At 45.4% G+C, this 26,539-nt stretch overlaps 1 protein-coding gene across 1 annotated transcript in view; it reads left to right on the top strand.

Moving 5' to 3' along the window:
- OBSCN (obscurin, cytoskeletal calmodulin and titin-interacting RhoGEF) overlaps nucleotides 1-26,539 on the top strand; it is a 289,193-nt gene that overhangs the window by 30,726 nt on the left and 231,928 nt on the right. Inside the window, exons 4-10 of the mRNA XM_074946416.1 lie at nucleotides 5,351-5,611; nucleotides 11,823-12,125; nucleotides 12,945-13,211; nucleotides 14,822-15,097; nucleotides 19,796-20,068; nucleotides 22,521-22,802; nucleotides 25,333-25,608. Of these exons, the coding sequence (XP_074802517.1) occupies nucleotides 5,351-5,611; nucleotides 11,823-12,125; nucleotides 12,945-13,211; nucleotides 14,822-15,097; nucleotides 19,796-20,068; nucleotides 22,521-22,802; nucleotides 25,333-25,608 (1,938 nt within the window). The remainder of the gene's footprint in view (nucleotides 1-5,350; nucleotides 5,612-11,822; nucleotides 12,126-12,944; nucleotides 13,212-14,821; nucleotides 15,098-19,795; nucleotides 20,069-22,520; nucleotides 22,803-25,332; nucleotides 25,609-26,539) is intronic.

Below are 26,539 nucleotides of genomic sequence, written 5' to 3'. Positions count from 1 at the left end.
TTCAGCCCTAGAACAAATCTGTGACTACATCACTACTTCACAGATGGATATTTGAAAGGAGGAACGTTGCTATCATTAATGATTGTACCAATCACACTTCTCTAAGAGTGAAATTCACCAGGGCAGGGAGTGGCCCAGGGTCTAGGCACTACTTAAATCCTGCTTCAGCACTATTGTTAGCTCTTAAGTGGTATCAGTCTTGTGTGGGCTGTGCACACAGGGGTGAATTTCACTCCCATCACCTGAGCAATAGACTGGAAGCCAAGAACTCCTACACTGTAAACTCAGATCTGCCTCTGACTTTCTCTACAGACTTAGGCAAATAGCATTCCTGGACTCAGTTTTCCCATCTGCACTATGGGGCGGGGTTTTCAAAAGTGCTGAAGTCTTGATGCTATTCATACTTCCCTATAGAGCTTTATCTCCTTATAAATACTAACAATATAGGGAGCACTGGTTAAAAAGGAAATGTATGACTAAAGTTACCATTAAATGTGAGCCGCAGCTGCAGAGTTCAGATATTGAGCCAGATCCAAACTTTCCTGAATTTTACGGCTGTTCTTCATCAGGGATTTGGTTTGCCCCATAATATGGATTAGGCTCCTGGGGCAAAATCTGGATGTTGGTCCAAATCCAGATGCCAATTTCCCCAAAGTTTGGGAGCTTAGGGTTGATGTGTATTGAGATCGAGGGTTTGGGCCAGTGTAGGTTTCTCACAAACACATAGACATGTTTGCAGAAGTGTCTGTTAATTTTAAGTTTGTTGATTCACCTACATGAAATCTAAGTCTGATAGCTGTGATCATGATTCTGATGTTGATTCTACTTATGTAAATTATAATGATCTCCATTGAAACTAATGGAGATACCCTGTTGTAAAAGCTAGAGAACTGAATTTGGCCCTTTTCATTTCCGGTCTGACTATATTTCAGTTGAAGGCCATGGAGGTATCCCACTGTAAAACCTGGTGGGCCCTGTCAGATTTGTATATACAAATGCAGGTTTTACACCTGACAACAAATTGAGAGGTGCAAGCATTATGGGAAATTTGACCCAAACAGATGCAGGAGTTGATGAAGGAAATTACAACCTACTCTTGGGAATATATTATGGATTTCTTGATTAATTGTGAAATTATAAAATTTAGAGAAAAAAAGTGTTATATTCATGGCATGCACACAAAGACGTTAGATTAAAAACATAAATACTCTTGTTGAAAGGTTGCAGTGTTACAATGCTTTATTTCTCAGAATTCAGAATAACTCCCAAGAACCCCAAAACAGAGAGCGACAAAGCAGGCTGCTCCCTAAAAGAGAGAGGCACAGCTCACCCCACTTTACCCTAGAGTGGGTGGCTGCAGACCTACTCAGATGACCCATATCACATGGCTTCCCTCAGAGCCTCCTCACTTGCAAGCAAGACCAGAAAATCCTCACACTTAAAAATCGCTCGTTATTTTTAACACAGATGTTTTGGAGCATCTGATCCATCTTTCTGTAGTATTCATTGCCCCAAGTGGGGTGTATGTACGGCAAACAAGACAAAGAAGATAACCCTATTAATACCGAGGAGTCCGGTGGCACCTTAAAGACTAACTGATTTATTTGGGCATAAGCTTTTGTGGATAAAAACCCTCACTTCTTCAGATACCCCTATTAATACCCCTCCTCTCCTCTTCTGAAAAAAAATCCATCCATGACTTGAATATCATTACAGCTATTCACATTTGCAGCTTTGCAAACAAAAGTAACTTGAGTTCACACTGCAGGATGTAAACCGATCTCACGTGGAAGTCAGAAATGATCATTTCCCTCCATATCACAGCATTGCACACCCAGCTAAATTCTTTGCATTCTGGTCAATCCCAGAGATGGGATATTGAATACTAGTGATAGAGTACTTGTCTGATCTGCCATGGTTATGGATACAATTTTGTCACGGTAAAATTATGCATAATTCATGGCACAGTCACAGTAAAAATGAATAATTTCAAACTATGGTAATGGCAACTTTATGGACCCTGTTGATGAATATGAACAGTTCATTAGTTCACTTTGGTCAAGTCTTCTTTGAAACAGGACTATCTGAAGACTGTCTCCCAAGCAAGGGGGAAAAATTCATAGGAAAGGGTTGCAGAACAAAGTGTGTGAACAAGCATCTCAAACAGGTTATTAGGAGAAAGCAGAAAGCCTACAAGGAATGGATCAGCAAGAAATGCTACTTTTTGGAGGTCAGAAAGTGTAGGGAAAAAGTCAAAATGGTCAAAAGCCAAGCAGAGTTGGACATGGCAAAAGAAATTAAAACCAATAGTAAAAGGTTTTTCAGCCATATAAATAAAAGAAAAACAAGGAAGGAAGAAATGGGACTGCTAAACATGGAGGATGGTGTGGAGATTAAAAATAATCTCGGAGGGGCCCAACACCTACACTAATATTTTGCCTCAGTTTTTAATAAGCGTAATGAGGAGCTTGGGGCAGTGGCAGGATGGCTAATGGAACAAGAATATGGAAGGAGGTGGATGCCAAACTCAAACAGCTTTAATGAGCCCAAATTGGAGGGCGCAGATAATCTCCCTCCAAGAATATTAAGGAACTGGCACATGACATTTCAAGCCCAATAGAAAGGATTTTTAATGAATCCATAAATTTGGAAGGGTCAACACTGTGACTGGAGGATTGTGAATATAGTACCTATATTTAAGAAAGGGGAAAAGAAGTGATCCATGAAACTGTGGGCAAGTTAGTTTGACCTCAGTTGTATGCAAGGTCTCAGAACAAATTTTGAAAGAAAAGCAGTTAAGTACATAGAGGTAAATGGTAAGTGGGATAAAATATAATATGGTTTACTAAAGATAGATCATGCTAGACTGACCCAATCTCTTTCTTTGAGAAAATAACTGATTTTTCTAGACAAAGGAAACGCAGTAGATCTAATCTACTTGGCTTTCAGTAAAGCATTTGATATAGTTCCACATGGGAAATTATTAGTTAAATTGGAGAAGATGAGGCTTTAATATGAGATTCGAAAGGTGGGAAAGGAACTGGTTAAAGGGGAGACTATAACAGGTCATGCTGAAAGGTGAACTGTCGGGCTGGAGTTCCTCAAGGATCGGTCTTGGGACCAATTGCATTTAATACTTTTACTAATGACCTTGATACAAAATGTAGGCATGTGCTAATACAATTGCAGATGAGACAAAGTTGGGAGGTATTGCCAATATGGAGGAGGACTGTAATATCAGGCAAAAAGATATGGATAACCTTGAAAACTGGAGTAATAGAAATGGGATGAAATTTAATAGTGCAAAGTGCAAGATCGTGCACTTACGGACTAACAACAAGAATTTTTGCTATAAGCTGGGAAAGTATGAGTTGGAAATGGCAGAGGAGGAGACAGACCTGGTTGTGTTGGTTGATCACTGGATGACTATGAGCCACCAATGTGATGCGGCCATGAAAAAAGCTAATGCAATCTTGGGATAGCTCAGGCAAGGTATTTCCAGTTGAGATAGGCAAGTGTTATTACCATTATACAAGACACTAAATGAGACCTCATCAAGAATACTGTGTGCAATTCTAGTCTTCCCATGGTTTAAGAAAGATGAATTCAAACTGGACCAGGTGCAGAGAAGGGCTATTAGGATGGTCAGAGGAATGGAGAACCTACCTTACGAGAGGAGACTTAAGGAGCTTGGCTTGGTTAGCCTAACCAAACAAAGGCTGAGGGGAGATAGGATTGCTCTCTATAAATACCTCAGAGGGATAAATACCAGGGAGGGAGAGAAGTTATTTAAGTTAAGAGCCAATGCTGACACAAGAATAAATGGATATAAACTGCCATCTATAAATCTAAGCTTGAAATTAGATGCCGGTTTCTAACCATCAGAGGAGTGAAGTTCTGGAACAGCCTTCCCAGGGGAGAAGTGGGAGCTAAAAGCCTAACTTGTTTTAAGATTGAGCTTGATAAGTTTATGGAGGGGATGGTGTGATGAGACTCTACAATGGCATAAGGCCCATCCACAACTGCTGTTAGCAAATATCTCCAATGGGTGGAGAAAGGACACTAGATGGGGAGGGTTCTGAGTTACTACAGAGAATTCTTTCCCAGGTGTTTGGCTGGTGGATCTTGCCCACATGCTCAGGGTCTAACTGATCACCATATTTGGGGCTGGGAAGGAATTTACCCCCAGGTCAAATTGGCAGAGACCCTGGGTTTTTTCACCTTCTTCTGCAACGTGGAGCACGGGTTGTTTGCTGGTTTGAACTAGAGTAAATGGTGGAGTCTCTGTAACTTAATTCTTTAAATCAAGGTTTGAAGACTTCACTAACTAAGCCATAGGTTATGGACCTACTACAGGAATGGGTGGGTGAGGTTCTGTGGTCTACAATGCACAGGATGTCAGACTAGATGATCATGATGATCCCTTCTGGCTTTATAGTCTATGAATGGGACTGGATCAAAGCAACTAATAAACTGTTCATACGCAACAGCCGATGGAAGTGAACTAACAAACTGTTAATGCGGGGTAGCAGGATCCATATCAATGGCAAAATTCACAGTTCCGTGATCGTGGTGACCTTTCATGGTTGAGTTGAAATAAATGGCAAAATTAACGGGTTCCATGACAGGGTGCACCAGGGCATAATCATATCCTTAGCCATAGTGAACCCTACCTCCCCTGGCAATTCAGGATTGTTGCCTATAGGAACTATTTGCTACAGCCTTACAATAGGAGGAGTGAGGGCAAACAAGCTAGCTAATTTTAAGATGGAGTTTGGTAAATTTATCAATGGGATTATATGATGGGGTTGCCTGCAATAGCAGGTGAGTAGAACTGATGACCCAGGAAGTCCCTTTCGATCCTATGTTCCTGTCTAGTCTGACCTCCTGCATAACACAGGCCATAGAACCTCACTCAATTATTCCTATATTGTAGCCATATGTTGTGACTGAGGGCTTGTCTACACTGCCACGCAGGGTCGATCTAAGATACGCAACTTCAGCTACGTGAATAGCGTAGCTGAAGTCGACATACTTAAATCTATTCACTGTGGTGTCTTCACTGCAGTAAGTCGATAGCTGGCGCTCTCCTGTCGACTCCGCTTGTGCTTCTCGTTCTGGTGGAGTACCGGAGTTGACAGGAGAGCGCTCAGTGGTCGATTTATCGCATCTATACTAGACGTGATAAATCGACCCCCACTGGATGGATGGATCGCTGCCTGCTGATCTGGGTGGTAGTGTAGACAAGCCCTTAGTTAGAGCTTTTGGCACTGTTTTGATCTAGCTGATCTGTGTACTGCAGTATTCTGTGTCTGCTGTATTATGACTGTAGTAGTTTTCTTTCATACAGGGAACATCATTAAAAAACTGCCACGGAAGACTGCGGTCCCTATAAACGACACAGCCATATTCTGCGTGGAGCTGGACAATGAGTGCCAGAACATCCGCTGGCTGAAGAATATGGAAGAAGTGAAACCCAATGACCGAATCACCATCACCTCATCTGGCAAGCAACATACGCTGATTATCCGGGAGTGCAAGATGGAAGACGCCGGGGAGATTGCATTCCTGGCTGATGAGTGCAGAACATCTACCCAGTTCACTGTGTCCAGTAAGCTTTCCTTTATTCTATATTACAGTGAGCATCAGAACATAAGAATGGTCATACTGGGTCAGACCAACAGTCCATCTAGCTCAGTAGCCTCTCTGACAGTGGCCAATGTCAGGTACTTCAGAGGGAGTGAACAGAGCAGGGCAATTATTGAGTGATCCATCCCCTGTCATCCAGTCCCAGCTTCTGGCAGTCAGAGGCTTAGGGACACCCAGAGCATGGGGTTGCGTCCCTGATGGTCTTGACTAATAGCCATTGATGGACCTATCCTCCGTGAACTTATCTCATTCTTTTTTGCACCCTGTTATACTTTTGGCCTTCGGATTGACTGTGTGTTGTGTGAAGAAGTACTTCCTTTTGTTTTTTTTAAAACCTGCTGCCTGCTAATTTCATTGTGTTACCCCTGGTTCTTGTGTTTTGTGAAGGGGTAAATAACACTTCCTTATTCACATTCTCCGTACGATTCAATAATTGTATAGAGCTCTGTCATATCCTCCCTTAGTCATCTCTTTTCCAAGCTGAACAGTCCCAGTCTTATTAATCTTTTGTCACACCCCTACTAATTTTTGTTGTCCTTCTCTGTACCTTTTCCAGTTCTAATAGATCTTGTTTGAGATGGGGTGACCAGAGCTGGATGTCATATTGAAGGTGTGGGCATATCATGGATTTATATAGTAGAATTATGATATTTACTGTCTTATTATCTATCCCTTTCCTAGTGGTTCCTAACATTCTGTTAAGTTTCTTGACTGCTGCTTCACATTAAGCGGATGTTTTCAAAGAATTATCCACTCACAGAGATCAAGAATTCTCTCTCAGTCAGTATAATTATTTCCTGCTAGTGCCATGATAAGCTAGATGCTATACAAAGACAATAGAAGGTCCCATGCCTGCCCCAAAGAGTTTATACCATAAAAGTGAACTTTATTTTAAATTATGATATCAAAATGAGAGAGAACAAAAGTTCCAGGGTGAGAGCGTAGTGTATGTGTGTATCTCTGCTGTAACAGTCTGCACTGAACACAAAATGGTGGTGTGGTGGGGTGGCTGCCCCACACAGGCAGGAGAAGGGTTAAGGCAACCTTGGAGAGGCTGTGCAGAATCCAGCCAATCAGGAAAGGGTTTATTGGGAGAGCCAGTCAGGAGAAAGCTTGCTGGAGCAGCCCATACATAAAAGGCTGCTCAGCAGAGCAAGGGGCAGTCTCTTCCTGGAGGGCAAAGGGGAAGGACTGTCTGCTGAGGAGCACCGGCGATACTGCAGTGCTGGGCAGAGTAGTGGAGCAAGAGGGGAGCTCATGGCTGACCATGGCCAGACTGAGGCCCTGAAGCAAGAGCAGGGAAGGTGCTAGGGCTACGGGGGGAAGTGGCCCAGGGAAAGTCGGCAGAAGGAATAGGAGGAGGGGCAGTAAGTGGCTGCCAGCTATAGGGTCCCTGGGCCGGGATCTAGAGTAGTGGGCAGGCCTGGGTCCCCCCACCCCTTTACCCCTACTTGCCAATGAGGAGAGTGGCCTAAATCCAGACTGCAGTTTGTCCTGAAGTCAGGGGCTAGACTAGAGACTGCAGTTGGCTGCTGAGGCAAGTGGAGGGACTGAGGACCTCCTGTCCCCCAAAAGGAGGGAGACAGTGGGCTGGGGCATAGCCGGAGGGCTGTGTCCCAAAGAGGACACCGCGGTCCGGGAGTGACACGGGTCCAGGTGGTGGAGACGGTGGAGGAAGTGGAAGTAACGGCGAGTGAGACATCGCTAATAAAGGGCGCCCTGGTGGTCCAAGAGAGCTATTTCCCAGCACGGCCTCAGCCGTGGGTCTGCACTGCTACAGGTAGTGATTCAGAACTAGGGTTCGGGACTTCTCTCCATTTAAAAATCAGTACACAGATAGCAATGCACACAAGCAACCTATGTGTTCATTGTTTACAGAGCACTGTAAATGGGCCAAGTGCTTTAGAAACTCTATTCCCCAAATGCTTAGGTGGTTCTTTGAGTGGTATTTGCCCAGTCCCACCTGTGGGACTGGCACCTCCAGGCTACTGAATCTTCTAGAGATCAGTGCCCATTGGAGTTGCTCGTCCCTCTGTCCTTCTCCCCCTGCAGAGGATTCTGAGGGTATAAGAGGAATGGGGGGAGTGGCCCTAGCTGTCCTGCAGTTCCTTCCCTAATTTTGGAATTCCTGACTGGAGCCTCTAAAGAAGTGGGGAAGGTGGGCAGGGAGTGTGAATAGGCAAAGGTGATGCTCTCCAAGAACAGCTCCAGGTGAGGAGAGCTGAGCGGAGAATGTTTCATGGGGGAGTTCAAGATTTCAGAATTTGTTTTTGTTCCAATTTGGAATAAAACCTGAAAATTTGAGGTTGGTTTTAAAGAGGGATTTGGAGAGGAAAAGGGATGGTGCTTTTTTCTTTTCAAGCAGTTAGCCCAGCCTTAGTACCTCCACTTTACACACAATTCTTTATCGAGAAGTATTTAAAAAGTTGGGAAGTTCAGATTCCGAAACATTCAAGCTGTGGAACTAGACAGTCACCCATTCCCATTACCACTAATGGCATGTCATTCATTAAACACCCAAGCAGAGGCGCTGGAACAAATTGTATAGTGGGGCTGCTAAGAGCCATTGAACAAAACAGGATCAGTCCCCTAATTAGCACTGTAACAGTTATTGAGCTGTTTATCAGTATCTGGCAAAGCACACAATATCACATGACCTGCAAGCAAAATCTTACTGTAATGATTTTTCACTTTATTAAATTGTAGCTGGTTAACCATGGAGATGAAAACTTTTACGAAGCTGCCCTCCCACAAGCATATCTCTCGCTATTATATATTAAGTTAAATATACAACAGTAAGGCCCAATGATCTGATTTCAGTAGCTAGATGTTCTTCTGAACACAAGTTGAATGTTAAAGTAATAGGAACTTTGACCTAGGTGGTTTGATCGTTGATAACCCAATGGGTAGTGTGACAGTGTATCATATAACACTAGAATATATATGTATATAACTAAGGAGGAAGAGTGGATCATGCCAAGGTTTCCTATTTTTACGCTTCATGTGTTAGAAAAGTGCCATGTTAGCTACTTGAAAATCCCAGGGACTGTGTTCACACTTTTTCACTGAGCCATACTGGGGTAGTGTTGGCTGGTTTATGAGCCCTCATTAAAAGAATAATGCACCTCTCTCATTCTCCACGGTTTGTGCTTTAAAAAATCATATTATTATTACACTCAGTTTGTGGATGGGTAAACAGAGGCACAGGGTTGATTATGAGACTTGCCCAAAGGTACTCAGTAAATCAGTGACAGATAGGGAATCAAACATATCAAATGATGCCGACCTCTGCTCTTACCACTAGGATATGCTGCCTCTCAGAAGGTATTTAGCCTCTAAAGTAGTGAACAATTTTGATCAGACTTTGGCCTTCTCCAGGACTTCAGGGCTTACCCAAGGAAGTTTTAAACATAAGTCTCGGATAGCCTACTGTACACAAATAGTTGCAGAAGTAGAAAGCTATAGATAGGATTCCATAGATGCCCTGACAGAGCATCAGAACAAAAACTCAGGCTCCCACAAAGCTGTGTTCATTTGGGGGGTACTGATTTTATTTAATTATTTTAGTTCTTCAAGATTATTCCACACACAAGGCTCTGGCTGTCCATACATTACTAAACAAATATATGGCTTAGAAATCGCAGTGGACGGTATGAACAGCAAGTAACTGACTCTTGGGTGCTCATGTTACAAAGGGCCATGTGGATGGGGATGCCATGATGTGCTGAGGTTGGTATATCATTGGCTGTCAGAGACAGGACAGAGGAAAGACTCTGAAATGGTGTTCACTTCAGAGCTAGGCCAAGCATGTGTGACCAGCGACAGACCAGCACAAACAGTGTGACCCCAAAGACGGCATTATTCATTCATTTTCTCTGTCCCAGTCTTCTCTATCCCGTCTCTCCAGCATTAATGTCTGAGCTTGGCTGAATTACAGATCCTTGGCTGGCATAAATCGGTACTGAGGTCAGTGGAGTGATGCCAGTTTACATCAGTTGAAAATCTGGGCCAAATTTTAGTTTTATTATTGGATCAGGTTCTAGGTAAGTAATGTTGCTCTGTGCAAGGGAGTGATCAGGCCCTCATCACAGGTTGCTCTAGGTGGCATAGATCTATATTATGCACGGGATGCATGTGGTGGGGCGGCGACTCCTGCTGGTTGCCCAGGGAATTAGCGTTCCAGCCTCCGGAGCGCCCTCTGCAGGCCGGTGTCCCGCTTTCCACTGGGCCCTGAGTCCCTCCCGGACCTCGGTGCCCCCTTTCACGCCGGGGTGCTGCCACCTGCAATACCCCGCACAGATCTGGGTCTCCCCTCCCTGGGGAACCCCCAACCCTCTACCCCCACCTCACCTCAGTCTATGGCCACTGCCAGTCATCACCTAGCCCCTGTTCCCTGGGGCTGACTGCAGTGTAAATGCCGCTCATCATTGGCAAGAGGGGTTTGGACCTGCTGCCTCTGCCTACCTTTGGCTGCCCCCTGCAACCCCACTACCTATTTGGCCTTCCACTAGGCCTGCAGCCTGGGGGGTTTCCAGGCCAGAGCTCCCCCAGCTCCTCTGGCCTTCCCCCAGCCCTGCTCCACCTCAGGTACTCTCTCAGCTTCCCAGCAGCCAGGCCCCTCTCCCTCCACAGCTAGAGGGAGAGTTCTTCTGCTCCTGGCTTCACTGGCTTTTATAGGGCCCGCTGGGTCTGTCTGGGGCGTGGCCTCCCAATCAGCCCCGCTTTTCCCCTGCCCCAGCCCTCTCCCAGGGCTGTTTTAAGCCCTTCCGGGCAGGAGCGGGTGATCACCCCGCTACAATGCACTGTCACTGCCGTCTGCTGGAGGTGCTGACACAGCAGTAACATCAGCAACTCTCTGATCTTATCACAGATCACTTCCCCTCAGGTACGGCTTTTTGGTGGGGTAGCAGCACTGTGTGTATAAAGGGCAAAATTCTGCTCTTCTTCCAGAGCAATGGTGGGGATGTCGCTGGTGTTACCCTGGATTTACACCCGTGAAGCAGAGAGAGGAATTTTGGTCCGTTGCATTTTGAATTCCTTCATGGGGTCATTCTACTTATAGTACTGCTTAATACAGCAAATTGTCCATTAAACTACACTGCCCAAAATCTTTACAGGAAGTTGGCTGTCTGCATTTGCCATGGAAAAAATAAGCATGATGAATCGTGAACAAACAACTTTATGTTAGGGAGCTCCCCAAGGCCAACTCCTATGTGTGTACAATGTACCAACCATCTCCTTCAGCGAAGGAATCTTTTGGAGTTCCCCAGCATTCTCAGCAGCCATCTGGTAGTACCGTGTGTACAGCCCACTGTTACTTTAAAGGGATTGCATAAATGCAGGGAGGGAAGTACTGGAAGAAGGGTTTGATTTAAGCAATGTTCTGAAGAATCCCAATTAAGATGCATCTCACCAGGGTAACAGTGTGTAGTGATACTAAACAGGTGATCCATTATTCTAGCTGAGCTTTAATGAAATAAAATAAGTTAAACCGGCTCCATCTAAGCTTCTTACATGGTCAGTATTGGTATGTGTGTAGGAGTCAATGGTAATTTGTGTACGTGTGTGAAAGGTCAATGGTAGTTTGTGTGTGTACTTGGGGAATGGAATTAGTGGTGTGTGTTGGGTCTGTGATATTTTGTGTGTGTGAGACAGAAAAGGGGTACAGTCAGCGGACACCAGTGATACTGTGTGTGCATGTGTGTAGGGTCCATGATAGTGGCGGTATGTGGGAAAGCAGATGGTGAAAGATGTGTGTAGTTATAGGGATGATTGGTATTGGGTGTGTGGGTCTAATGGTAGTGTGTGTTAGAAGTGTCAGTACTTTGGGGGTACTGAGTGCTGTTTTGTGTATGCTGTGTGTGGATGCTCAGTAGCATTGTGTGGGGCCAGTAATCTCCGTGATTGTCTAGGGAGACACTAGCATTGTATGTGTGCATGGATTGTGTGTACAAGGACGGTACTGTTTGAGGATGTGTTTTTCTTCAAACCCCTTGCTTGTCCATCTTGGATTAAGACTGTCTGAAACATTCCATGTATTGACGTCAGCAGAGGAGTATGAATGCTAATCCGATTCCTGATAGCCCTCGTGCGCAGGTGCCAGCGTGTCTGTCATGCGCTGTGGTGTGTTCATTCTGTAATATAGTTTTGTCTGTGTTTTTATCGCACTTCAGCTCCAAGAAAACCCCCATCCCATCCCCCATCCGACCCCATGGTGAAAAATAAAACAGAAACCTCAGTGACGCTTGCCTGGTCCCCTCCCAAAATGGAGCAATTCATTCTCCTCGATGGCTACCTGGTGGAAAGTAAGAAGTTGACCGGCTTTAGCTGGATGAGATGCCACCAATCTCACATCCCCATCCCAGAGTTCACAGTGAGCGATCTGGCAGAAGAGGCAGACTACCAGTTCCGCGTGTCTGCAGTCAACAGCTATGGGCAGAGCTCTTACCTAGAGTTCCCAGGCACCCTGCACCTCGGTAAGCCACGCAAACAAAGGGATTCAGGCCACTCAGTTGACTAACAATAGGGCCGTGATCTTGCAAGTCCTTGCCGTGTGCACAGCAAAGCAAGGCAAGGTGGCCGTGCTCCAGGATGCGTGCGAGCAGGGCTACGCATTGAGCTCCTGCAAGGTTAAGTGCTAGGCGCAGAGAGCTCTGCATTGAATCTCAGGCCCTTGCTCTCTAGAATGCAGAGCTGTAGCTGAAGGGACATGATCTTAAAGGCACTCGTGAGCAGGTCCATGAGCCAGCGAGCTGTGTGTTCCTGTCTTGGACCTCAGCCGCGCTGCTCGATGGGGTTTATGTGATGATTGTGCAGTCACACTCATGCAGACAGGATCGGGTTCCCTGGTGTACCCTGCTCCACTCTGTCACTTTTTAACCTTCCAATTCTATGGAGAAATGTAGGGACTGGGTTTTATTTCTGGGCTGCTGGGTTCTCTGCTGTTTGTCGGTGATCTATTGTATTGAGGATTTATTCGAAGTGACAAGGTGGATCTGATAGGCACCTCGTGCTATTATTTTATGAATCTAGGGCTATGTAAGTAAAATATGCCCAGCATTCTACCCTTGCAGGAACAAGCCCTATCTCTGTACCCTAACAGCACTGACCTGCTTCTGTAGAAATCAAATCCTGCAGCCCTTCCACATGCAAAATGCCCATTGCCTTCAATGGGTGCGGAATTTCGGTCTGTTATTTTCAGTTTCCTTTTTCTTCCCCGAAAAGTTGGGACCATAGGAGGCAACTCTTCACAGTGTCCTCTAGCTTCAGATTTATGTTTTGCTCTTCTCTTACAGAACCAGCATTGGCTGTGAAAACACCCCTGACTGATGTTGAAGCTACTGCAGGAGGTGATGCTACCTTTATTGTTGACCTCACAACTGCTTCTTCTGGCACCTGGTACCTTAATGGCAAAGCCATACAGAGCAGTGAACTCTACATCATTCGGAGAACCAAAACCACCCACATCCTCACCATAAGAAACGTCACCAAGAATGACGATGGAGCAGAGGTGAAATTTGTTGCCAAGAACATTGAAACCAGTACGAAGATGAAAGTAAAAGGTAGTTACTTGGATCTCATTCATGTCTTCCTTCAGTCAAGGGGGAGGCAGGCTGGTCTTGTGGTTAGAAAGGGGCTTGAGTGTTGGAGCTCCTGGGCTCTATTGCGAGCTCCATTACTGATTTGATGTGCGACCTTAGACAAGTGACCTAAGCTTTCAGAGCCAGATTCTGGTACCTGAGTAGTACCTCACTGACTCCAGCGGCATGACCTGAGGAGCAAGGGAATATTCAGTGTTTCTAAGAGCATCAGAATGTGACCTTGAGTTGCCTAAGATTCCCTCTCTGTGAAATGAGGATCATAACACTTACCTGTTTCACAAGGCAAAGCTTAATGGACATTGGTAAAGGGCTTCTTGACCCTTGGATGAGAAATCCCTGTGGAAGAATGTTTAAAGTATTCATGATTAGAAGGGAGCGCACAGCTGATTGCGTGCCTCATACAATGCAAATATTGACGGTGAAATTCACTGCAGTGCAGAAGTAACTTCCTAAACATTTCTTAACCCCCACTTAAGCCTTTCCATGGGGGTGTAAATGGGGTTTAAATGTTTGTACAGCCTTGCCAAAGGGCAGTTTCACCCCAAGGATATTTGTTGTGTGCGATTGTTCTGACAAATGACAAAAATGTTTTAAAAATAACAATAATAATAAAAAGACATGTTGGAACTTTAATGTTAGGTGGAGTATAGGGGTCGGGAGAGTCTGGGTTTTCCAGGTGCAAGGGCAGAGTTAAACGTAATGGCTTGTTAAGTTAAAACCTGAACTCATTCATTGAGCCACCCAAGCAGAATGGTGGCTTAGCAAGGAGAGGGTATGGTGTGTGGTGGGACCCTTGGTTTGAGGATGGTGTTCCTGCCCTTAAGGCAAACAAAGTTTGGCAAGTTCTGATTTTAGCTCTGCTGCAGAATATAGGCTTGCCGGATGCTAAGACGGGGCGGCAGGCAGTAAGTGAGGTGACTTCATTTCCAGCGCTTGCACCTTAGAGGGAAAGATGGACATGGGGGAACAGAGGTCAAAAAGTGGGAAAATATTTACCTGGGGGGAAAATGATACTCTTATTTATACATTCTGATTCTTATTGAACTCTGCTGGATTTCTTCTCTTGTCTTGGGTGTGAACAGGGCTGAGCCAACCATGAGTTTCTTCTGTGACTGGTTTAATATCCCAGCCTACAGGGAGAGGCACTGGCTGCTTTAGTGTCTAATGTGAATTCAAGTTGCCTGTGGAAGACTTCCATTGGGGAAAAAGGTTTAAAACCACGGCTTCAGTGCTCAGAGATGTGTGTAATTGATGATGAGATTTTGGAGATAGCATCATATATGGTGCTCTACAAGGCATAAAAATTAGGGTACAGATTCTTATCTCATTGACACCAGTATAAATCCAGACTAAGTCCACTGAAGTAAATGGAGTTGCTCCGTATTTACACTGGAGTGAGACCAAGATCTGGACCCAGGTTCCTTCTGAGGAGAGCTTGCAACCTAACGCAGACATATATGTGAGACAGTATGATATAATAGCAAGCTTTTCTTTCTTTCTTTCTTTCTTTCTTTCTTTCTTTCTTTCTTTCTTTCTTTCCCTCCCTCCCTCCCTCCCTCCCTCCCTCCCAGCTGCTGCAGTAAGAATCACCAACAAGAGTGGAGACACAGAAAAGGTGTCTGTTCGGCTGTGTGAGGAGGCACAGCTTTGGGTGGAGCTATCAGATGTGGCAGCTGCCGTGAAGTGGATGAAGAATGGGAAGGAAATCCAGTCCAGTCCAAAATACGAATTGAAAACAGCAGAGAAGAAACGCATCCTGAAAATTCACAACATCACAGCAGAGGATGCTGGCGTTTATGAATGTGTCTGTGAAGGGGATGAAATAGTCTATCAACTCTCAGTGAAAGGTGCGTGACTTTGGCTGGGCAGTTCCTGGTGAATGGCATGCCCCCAGCCAGTGTGGTCTTTATGTGACAGAAAGGGAGCTCACAGAAGTTAGTGACACCCACCGCTCCAATAGGAAGCAGAAGTACCTCCCTAGAGAGCGGTGGTGTGTGTGAGGTGAGGAGTATTGGGAAGCTGACACCAGACCCTGAGCTCTGTCAGTCGTAGAGGCTCTGCCATATCATCCATCCTGCTTCGTGTCCCAGAAAGCGGATGAGAAAGTCAGCTGGAGCTTGGTGTAGTTGAGTGAGCCTGGGCTATAGGAAAGGGAAAGATGGTCTTGTGGTTAAGAAACCAGTCAGGTAGTTAGGAGACATAGGCTCTATTCCCGCCAGAGACACAGATTCACTGTGTGACTTTGGTCACGCCACTTAGGGTATGTCTACACTGCCATAAATCACCCACAGCTGGCCTGTGTCAGCTGACTTGGGCTCCCAGGGCTTGGAGTGTAGAGGCTTGGGCTGGAACCCAGGCTCTGAAAACCGGTGAGGGAGGAGGGTCCCAGAGGCTGGGCTCCGGATCGAGCTTGAATGTCTACACTGCAATTTTATAGCCCACCAGCCTGAGCCCTGCAAGCCCAAGTCATGGGCCAGCCATGGGTGTTTTACTGCAGTGTAGACATACCCTTAGGAACTGATCCAAATTTAATTAAAGTGAATGGAGTCAGGCCCTCTGGGACCCAGTGTTTGCTCTGAGTACATGGAGGATAAGAAGAGGTGTGGGGAGCTGTAAGGCTTGATCCTTTAGTGTTTGTAAAGCACTCAGATGGAAGGCACAATAGAAAGGCAAAGTCTCATAACTGTGTATTATTTGGTGTTTGCCAAGCTTTGTACAGGTAAGAAAAGTTCAGCTTGTCTTCACATGCTCGTATTGTCCTTCAGCTCATGGTAATCCCCTGCTGCACTCCTTCCTATGGTTTGCTTCCTGTTCATTTAACAGGCATGTTGGCTACATGTCTGCTTTAACATTCAGCCCCTACCATGTAGCCTTTGACCCGCTGGATAACATTAGTGGATATAGGCCTAGTGTTTACAAACCTTCAGCCTCCTCAGGGAAACTTAAGGCTCAGTCAACCTGTCAATGGGAGTGTTTCCATTGACTTCCATGAGAGCTGGAGCTGGCTTGAAAGGGCCAAATTATCCCCTGATTGCACTGGCTGGATTTTCATCCAGTTGTCTAATAAGGCGGGCAGTATAAAAACTGGTACTTTCTACTCCGCACTGGTGAGGCCTCAGAGGGAGTACTGGACTGTGTTCCCATTTAGGCACCCCAGTTTCAGGAAGATGTGAACAAATTGGAAGGAGGCCAGAGGAAAGCAACTCTAGTAAGAAGTTTGGAAAGCCTGGCCTACAAGGAAAGGTTGAAAGGACAGGGTATGTTTAGTTTAGAGAAGAGAAGGCTGAGGAGGATCATGACAACAGTGGTCCAATATGTGAAAGGTTGCTGTAAAGCAGACAATGTTCAATTGTCCTCCATGTCCCTCAACGGTAGGACAAGAAGTAATTATCTTAGTTTGCAGCCAGGGAGATTCAGTTTAGATCTAAGGAAAAACTCTCTACTGACAATGATAGTTCAGCACTGGCACAGGTTACCAAGCGAGGCTCTTGAATCCTCATCACTGGAAATTTTTTGGAACAGGTTAGACAAACACCTGTCAGGGATGGTCTAGGTTTACTCGATCCTGCCAAAGGGCAGGGGGCTGGACTAGATGACCTCTCGAGATTCCGTCCAGCCTACGCTTCTATGATTCTATACTGTAGCCTGTTGTCAGACCAAAACCAGGAGTTATATTACTCAAAGTTCATGTGGCAGGATTAGGGCATTTGGCATTTGATCCTCATCCCGCAGACCTAACCTGGCCAAAACTCCTGTTGACTCCAGTGTGGGTTTTGCCTCAGAAAGGACAGCAAGACTGTGCCCTCGGTGCATTTGCCTCAGACCTGGCCTTCCTCCTTTTCTCTGAGAATGGTTGTATGAGGAGCTGACTGGAGGAGCAGGAGAAGGATAAGTTAGCTGTGTTTGTGGCGGGAGGTCAGAGGGGTAAGAGAGGGGGAAGAGTCTTGACTGTTTTGATGGTGTATGTGGAGCAGTTTACGCAGCTATTATTGGTAGTGCAGTCCTTTCTCTTTCATCATCCCATGCTGAGGTCCAAATTCAGCTCTCAGGTTTTCACACCAGGCTCTGATTTCAGTGAATATAAGTCTGTACATATCCCATAGAACGATTTGGTCTCTGACCCTGAGAATATGCAGAGCAGTGATCTGTGCAGGGTCCTATATTAAGCACAGTAACACAAACAGGGACCTAGCCAGCTTTCTCCCAACCTATGATTGGCTCCTCCTAACTGTGTGTATCTATGATCCCCCCCCTGCCCCCCCCCCGCAACCTTGTCAGCATTTTCTGGCCTGTGACTTCCTTCAGGCTGTGATTCCCTGCCCTTCCACCACCCACCTCTACCTGCCTGTGAGATTGCAGTCTCTGTTAACTCTCATATACCCATGGGAGGAAGCAACATACATAACTGATACATGTATGCTCGCTTGCTAGATTCTTCAGAGAGCAAACACAAAAGAGGCATGAACACACATAAAAAGAATTCATTCAAAAATTCAGCTATTTGTGGAGAGCTTTTTGCTGTCTACACCTGGCTGCAGAATGATTTAATTCTCATTCTCTTGCTGTCCCTGCCTCTCTCTCGGTATATTTTTTTTCACTCTGTCAGATCTGCCCACAGCTTTGTATTGGATTAGCTGGAAGACATTCACAAATGTTTTCACCTAAATGTAGCTCTCAAACGAGGGGTCTGGGTTAATGTTTTTTTGGTGCTGTATTGAGGGAGTTGCATTTGAAACTCCCGCTGTACTCACACTTTGGCTGCAAATGTATCCTCTTTGGCATCTTTTAGGTTGCTGTAGTTATTCTTTTTTTACCCAGAGCAGTCTTTACACCAGAAGCTAGTGACTGAATGGAGTCCTGTAAGAAAAACCAGAACAGCTAAAATACCCCCCACCTTTCTCAGCCATTCTCCCATTTGTCTGTTTAGTCACTTTTGTGTAGTCTTAATCCTAGATTGTGAGAGCTTTGGGACAGCGATTGTCTTTGTTTTACTTGTTTGTGCAGTTCCTTAGTATGATTGGCCCTGATCCCTGTTAGGGATTCTTAAATGCTACTGCAGTATAAATCATCATGAGTCAAATTTTCATCATTGTTTAATCAAGTTTGTAAAGATTGTTTCTATTGGGAATCCCTCCTTACTACTGGGCTGCCCAGATCTCAAAGCATCAATTCTGCTCCTGAGCTAAAGGAGAACTTCCATTAGTTATAACTGACAGCAACACTAATGTTCCCTTCCAAGCCTGGGGAGAGACTGGAAGGTGCACTGTCAGCTTCTTGGCTTCCAGACTGTGCCTGAAAGGGTCTGTATCTATTTTCAGTAGGGATGATTAGTAACTTGGATAGTAGAGGTTGGGCTTCTGTCCAGTGGTGATGTGAAAGAAGTTCTGCACGCTCATCTCTGTTAGAAAGAACAAAGGGTTTTTTTTTTTTTAAAGATTGGCAGTATCGTAAAAAGAGGGTTGAATTTATTTACAGTGTATCAAGCACTTCAGTGCCGAGCAATTTGATGTTGCTTTCCCTGCACATAAGAGCACAACAACTGTATAAAAGTAGTTCAGATTTTTTTCTTTAAATTAAGGGTAAAAACATATATATGTATACGTCTATCAGAGTAGCTTTGATCATACTGGACCAACAAGCAGATTTAAACTTTTGCTGTACTTTTTTAAAATGACATGGCAGAATTTTAGGACATTAATTCCCTTACTTGGAATAAATGGTATTATGTCTTTAGGCACATATTTTGAGTTAATAATTATTGCTGCCATTGTGTATTTGGAGCTACACCTTGAATGGGGTGAGGTTATACTCGTGAATTGATTATTCCACTACAAATTAGTATAACACTGAGTTACGTTAATTCTTTTGTGTTCTAGTTAGTTTCCTGTAAGGGATGTCTTTTCATTTTTAGAGGGTGTTGGTAATTCTGTAGATTTATAGTACAGTGCAACTCAAATTATCCAGATTACATTTAAATATCTTGTAAGGTACAATTATTTGCTATCTAGATAAATACAGTGAGTTAATAAGCCTCAATGTTTCCCCTAATATTTGTTCATTCTCTCTTCCTCTCTTTCTTCCATTCTTTCCTTCCTGCCTCATTAAGATTATTTTGCAGGTTAGCATCTTGGATGATAACTGAAAATCACCCACTGTTGAAACATGAAATTCTTATTCATAGTCCCAAATGTAGAGTACATTCTAAGGCAGCCTTTACTTACACAAACTGTCCTCATTCACCTGAGTAGTCCCATTGACTTAGCAGAGCTGCTTGCACAAATAAAGCATATGACAAAGGCTTCCTGGATCAGGTCCTAAAATAACAATTTGAGGTAATTAGCAAAAACAGGAATCCAGGAGCAACCTACTAGATCCTAAGTGCGGGGGGCGGGGATGGCCAGGATGACCTCTCAAGGTCCGTTCCAGCCCTGCTTTTCTATAATTCTGTGATTTCTAATTAAAGCATATGTAGCTGGCTGTATGGATAGATGAACTGACGATATGGACCCAGTTCCTTACTAGTGCCATTTGCCATTCTGTTTCAGCACTCGTGCACTTCACAAACAAAGAGAAAGCTGGTGGTGTTGTCATCGCCATCTCCGGAAAACAGGCCGAATTTGTTTCTGAGACCTCTGAAGCCAATGTCATGGTGCAGTGGTACAAAGACGGCAAAGAAATTAGACGCACAAAGAAATTCACCCTGGAGGATAATGGAAAGCTGCACAAGCTCATCGCCTCAGCTGTAACGAAAGAAGATGAGGGAACGTACATGTGCAAAGTTGGAGAGGACACTCTAGTTTTCAATTTAAAGGTCTCAGGTGAGTTCATGAGGCACATGTGAGCAGGGCTTATGTTGGGTACTGAAGTCCTGGCTCATGTAGGAATATTTTCACTTAGATTGTGAGCTCTTTGAGACAGAGGCTGCCATCTTTATGTGTGTAGAGCATGTAGCACAGTGAGGCCTCGATCTCTAGGCACGTCTGCAATACACGTAAACAACAATAATAGTAATATTCAGGTCACTAGTGGAATGACTAGAGATGGGCCCAAGCCAAAACCACAGATCTAAACACCCCAAACTTTGGACAGGTTTGCATCTGGATCTGGGTCTGAATCCTGTAGTTTGGTCCCATCTAGAGCACATTGCCTCAACAATTTACGCTCCCTTTGAGCTCCCTCCTGTGAGAGGGGGTTTGAAAGTCTTGGGCTACCTTCTGAGAAAGCCTTGGTGTCCAGTTAAACTCAAGTTCTGTGCTCCTGTGGAACGTTTGTGGTCTCTGAGTGTGAGTCATTACTTCTTGGATAGGTCAAGCTACCTAAGGGAGAGTGCATGCCCCTCAGGCTGAATGAGGGGGAGTCCTAGAACTGATGTATTCCAGTCCAGAGCTGGACAGGGGATGGCTCACTTGATGATGACCTGTTTTCTTCATTCCCCCTGGGGCACCTGGCACTGGCCACTGTTGGAAGACAAGATACTGGGCTAGATGGACCTTTGGTCTGACCCAGTATGTCCGTTCTTATTTTCAGAGCTAATGGTATTGAGGAGACATGCTCTGTGAAATCCAGGCGACTCCACACACCGGGATTGGTGGGAAGTTTTTCTGGATTTGGTTCACTGGATTTTGCTTTGAGCTTCATCGTCAAATGATTCCAAAATCTCAAACCTTGAAACTACCAAGTTTCATTTGGTCATGGTCAAAACTACTGAATTTCACATTGTTTCCACCAGAAGTTGTAGCCTGGCTCAGGCAAACTCTACCCACGATTATCAAAAGATTTGGAAACCTCAGTGAACTTTTTGGCAAATGGTCTGAGTTTCAGGCAGCTAAGAAAACCCTAAACCAGACAGGTTTCACGTTTCATAATAAAAAATTGTCCAGAGTGCTAATCAGAAGCACGGCTAGGAAAGGGGCCAGAACTAAGACTGGGAAATAAGCTACCTGTGTGGTAGTGAATGTTCCCCATAAACCTTTAATGCCAGGACTCCAATGAAGCTATTATTCCATAGTCAAATAATTCTTGTTAAAATAGATTACTCCTAATGGTAGATAAGTTTTAAGAGAAATGTTTGTTCCTTGGTGCTGTAGAAATGGTTGGCATGGGTGTATCATCTTAGTTGTCCTTGGGATACTTGGCGACCTAAAGCAACAGGTGCTGCAGTATAATATGTAATGTTAAACTATGGTTACTTATCACTGACAGCCATCAGCTTACTCTGCAGCAGGCCAGCTTGATTGAGTGCATGGTATGAAATACATGTTACACTCACTGTTGCTTGTTAGCATGAGCAATAGGATGTGTCATACATGTTTGTTCCTAGATTAATCTATAAGGTGCTTATCTCCGTGCAGCTCAGTGCCACTTATGTCATCTTCACTTTAATGTTAACCTCTGGGGGAAAAAACCCAAAAACTACAGCCCTCATTGTAGTAACCCCCAACCTGGATCATTAGTCCGGTTTGAACCATAACCTTCAGTGCCAGTGTACAGGCCTCTACTATTTGAGATAAAGGAAAACGCCATTAAATGCACACAGAAAAATTTTATTATTTCCATGGACTGGCTTCTTGTTTTCTCAAGACTAAACATGTCCAATTTTTTAATCTCTCCTTACAGGTCAGGTTTTCTTAACCTTTTATCATGTCTATTGCTCTTTTCTGAACTCTCTCCAGTTTGTCCACATCTTTCCTAAGGTCTGGTGCACAGAATTGGACATAGTACTCCAGCTGAGGCCTCACCAGTGCCAAGTAGAAGGTCCCTTCCAATTACCCCCCATGTCTTACATATGACACTCCTATCAACTTCTGCCCTCAGCTACACTCATATGCAACTCCCTTAGTGACAACCATGTTGTATTTACATTCTGTAACCATACTCATCCTTCCTGCATTAGGCTGAAATACATAGCACCAGATTCTGCACATGGTTAGTGTGTACACAGCTCCCATGGAAGTCGGGGAATCCATTTTTAGTAACTCCCTGGAGTGGTCATCAGAAGGGTTTGAACTTGGGACCATTAGCACAGACCTCTAACACTTGAGCTAAAGGAGAAATTCCACTAGTGGGTAGCTGTAGTTGGCTGTTATCTGTGAACCTGCTACTAGAGGGGAATGAAACACAAGCAAGTTACAAATGTAAATTCTTCCATAGATGGAACCCCGGGCCCTGGAAGTCACTAACATTGAAATCATGCCAGGGTGTAACTGGATTGTTCTTATGTTGCTCTAGGTTAATGGAGGGGCACAAACTACTTTTCCTTCTTCTTTTTAGATGAAGTTGTTAAGTTTGTCAACAAGCCTAAAGCAATGCCAGAAATTTCAGTCAGTCCTTCTGAGGGTCTAGAGCTGGCGTGTGAGGTGTCGGTGGCCAGTGGAGCTGTTGTGTGGAAGAAGGATCAAACTGAGGTTAAGCAGGACCAGAGAATGACAGTCACCTCTCAGGGAACAGACCGAAAGCTCATCATCAAGAATGTAACACAGCACGACCAAGGGAGCTACACCTGTGAATCTAAGGATGACAAAGTAACATTCCAAGTCAAAGTCAAAGTCAAAGGTGAGCGGATGCATGAAATCTCAGGAGCAATAAAATACTTAATCCTGGATAGTGTCTTGCATCTAAGGTTCATCCCCAAACACTTTTCGGGGTAAATAACTCTGCCACGGGGCTTGATTTTCAGCTAAGCCTGAAACCTGCCTCTACTTTTGAAAGTGCAATTGTGTGTCCACAAATAATTGCACGTGCAACATGTTGTGGCTGCAGAAGGTAGCTCTTGGATATCTAGCAACCTGCCTGCACCATTGCATCTGTAAAATTAGAGGCCATCACACCTGCAACCTCAGGTCCACAGAATTAAAACACAAAACGATAGCAGAGAGTCAGGAGTGGGTGAGAGAGAGAAACAGAGATGTAGATAAAAGCAACGAGGGACGTTTGCAGCAGAGCTCTGGAACCAGATGGGAATCAGTGAGGTGGAGTGACACAGAAAGGCTCTTCCAAATGGCAAGAGGAGCTGGTTTTTGCAGCATTGATGAACTGGTTGTGTGTAGTGACAAGAGGAATTTGATGCTAGGCATGGAGTGGAAAACACTTATCGCAAAGAGAGAGAGTCTGTGAGGTGGGCTGGGTCTGGTGCATAGGTTTGCGAAAAGCAGTTTTGAACAGGATCTTGAAGCTGACGGGGCTTTGTCTGGGGTTGTGAGTGCTAAGAAGTACAGTAGAGCCTCAGAGTTGCGAACACCTCGGGAATGGAGGTTGTTCATAACTTTAAAATGTTCGTAACTCTCAACAAAACATTCGGGTTTCAAAAGTTTGCTGAACATTGACTTAATACAGCTTTAAAACTTTACTATGCAGAGAAAAATGCTGCTTTTAACCATCTTAATTTAAAAGAAACAAGCATAGAAAAGTTTCTTTACCTTGTCAAATTTTTTTTTAACTTTCTCTTTATTCTTAGTAGCTTGCATTTAACACAGTACTGTACCGTTTGCTTTTGAGTGTGTTTGTGTCTCTGATGCTGCCTGATTGTGTGCTTCTCGTTCCAAATGAGGAGTGTGCTTGGCCGCTCAGTTCATAACTCTGATGTTCATAATTCTGAGGTTCTAGCATTTGTGTTTATTATGGGCCTCGTCTTGCTTTGCTGTCCTTTGAAATCCTCCATTGGTTCCAAACAGTCTCTTGCTCACTGTTCCAGTTTTGACAACTAGGAGGCAGGAGGGCACCTGCTGCAAAGCTATCCGCAAGCTAATCAGGACTAAGACAGGGCAGTGTTTGGATGGGAAGCCACGAAGGAACATGTAGGTGCTGGAAGAAGTCAGTGGAATTACTCTAGATCGGGGTGGGCAAACTTTTGGCCTGAGGGCCACATCTGGGTATGGAAATTGTATGGCGGGCCATGGATGCTCATGAAATTGGGTGTTGGGGTGGAGGGAGGCGGTGAGGGCTCCGGCTGGGGGTGCAGGCTCTGGGGTGAGACCAGATATGAGGAGTTCAGGGTGTGGGAGGGGGCTCCTGGCTGGGACAGAGGGTTGGGGTGTGGGGGTAGGGGGTCAGGGCTCCGGCTGAGGGTGCAGGCTCTGGGGTGGGGCTGGGGATGAGGGGTTGGGGGTGCAGGAGGATGTTCTGGGCTGGGACTGAGGGGTTTGGAGGGTGGGAGAGGGATCAGGGCTGGGACAGGGGGTTGGGGCACTGGAGGGGGTCAGAGGTGCAGGCTCCGGGGGGCGCTTACCTCAAGCAGCTCCCAGAAGCAGCGGCATGTCCCCCCTCTGGCTCCTACGTGGAGGCACGGCCAGGCGGCTCTGTGCGCTGCCTTGTCTGCAGGCACCATCCCTGCAGCTCTCATTGGCTGTGGTTCCCGGCCAATGGGAGCTGTGGGTGTGGGGGCAGCATGCGGAGCCCCTTGGCTGCCCCTACGTGTAGGAGCCAGAGGGAGGACATGCTATTCCTTCTGGGAGCTGCACAGAGCGGGGCAAGCCCCGGGCCCCACTCTCCGGCTGGAGCGCCAGAGCGGGGCAAGCCCTGGACCCCACTCTCCATCGGGAGCTCGAGGGCCAGATTAAAATGTCTGGAGGACTGGATGTGGCCCCCAGGCTATAGTTTGCCCACTGCTGCTCCAGATTTATACCCGGGTAACTGACAGCAAAGCCTAGCTGTTAATGTCTGTGAAACTGTGTGATCCTTGGACTAAAGTGCAGTGTGGTGGTGATCAGTCAGGGTCATCATGTGATCTCTCTTTATGGACATTTGGTGCACCAGCCTACAGCAGCTTTAGAGGATAGGTTTTTGTTGGGAAGGAAGGATGGTCTTGGGGTGAAGGCATTGGGTTGGGAATCAGTAGACCTTGGTTCCATTCCTAGCTCTGCAAGAGACTTCCCATGTGACTTTGAGATATTCCTCTCTCGACGTCTCACTTCCCCATCCGTAAAATGGGAACAAAGATACCTCCTTATCTCAGACGGCTGTTGTGAGGGTGCAGTCATTAACGTTCCTGAGGTGCTAAAATATTACAGTGATATGGAGAACGTCACCTAAGCCCCTTGATAGGAGACTGCAAAAGGACATACGTCACTGTGTTTCCATCTTGCAGAGATGGAAGAGGTGTTTTCAAACAAGGAGAAGGTGCAGAAGGAGGTGAAGGCCGCCCTAACAGAGAGCGCCACCCTTAGCTGTGAGGTGACTCAGGCCAAGACTGAAGTGAGGTGGTACAAGGATGGGAAACTGATCACCTCCAGCAAGAAATTCAAGGTGGAGTCTGAGGGCAAATCCCGGCGTCTGGTCGTGGAGCAGGTGGAGAAGAAGGATGCTGGAGAGTACACCTGTGAGGCCGCAGGCCAGAAACTGACCTTCAAAGTTATCATCACAGGTGAGGGAGATGCTCTGATTTGTATTTCATTGACTTCTCTTTCTGGGTCTTTTCTCATGTTCTCTGCTGACATGATGAAACGGATTATTTCATCTCCTTCTGTTCTTGCTTTGAGCTGTACTGCCATGGAGGCTGGGGAGGGCTGGACCAGACTTGGGGCTAGTCTGGAGACACAAGGTCTCTGCAGGTCTCTTGAGGTTCAGATTCTGGGGCTGGAACATGTATAAAATGTCATCAGGAAAAGCAGTTTAAGCACGTCCAACGCAATCACGCAATAATCTACCCTGTCCTCCCCACTGCTGCTCAGCCTGAAAATCACTAGCTCTCCTGTTTTGTTCTCTCTTCCTTCCTCCTCATAATAGCCTCCCTCTCATAGAATCATAAAATATTAGTCCAATCCCCTGCTCAAAGCAGGACCAACACCAACTAAATCATCCGAAGACACAGACACACACAGCTGGCACCTACAGGTTGGCAGGGCAAACAGATCAGCAGTAGACATACTCATTTGCACACACATACTGTGTGCAAAAAATACATATTTTGCATACTGTGTTCAAAAAATCCCCTCCCCAAGTCCTCAAGTGTGTGGCAAAGTGAACAAAAATGGAAATGTGTGTGTGGCTGGAATGAACAGTCAGTTGGATTTCACAAACACGTGAAAGCACATCTTTCATCCAGCTCTCCTCCCAGCCCTCCTTTCATCCAGTGACGGTGGCATTGAGCGTGTTCTCTAAATGGATCTGGGACCCACGGGAATCTTAAGAGAAGGTGTCTGTACAAGGTCAGCTCTGTTCTTGGAACAACAAGCAATGACCCAAGCAGGCTTTTCTCTTTCAAACCTCCTTTGATTTTGAGGCTCAGGACGTTTTAGGAACTAGATTTTTCTGTCACTCTGACAGTGATGGGATTTCTTTTGGTATCTTAATCA

The sequence above is a fragment of the Natator depressus genome, chromosome 2 (assembly GCF_965152275.1).
Source record: "Natator depressus isolate rNatDep1 chromosome 2, rNatDep2.hap1, whole genome shotgun sequence".
Taxonomy (NCBI): domain Eukaryota; kingdom Metazoa; phylum Chordata; order Testudines; family Cheloniidae; genus Natator; species Natator depressus.
The sequence above is the reverse complement of the archived record's forward strand: the minus strand, read 5'-3'. Positions and strand labels throughout refer to the sequence as shown.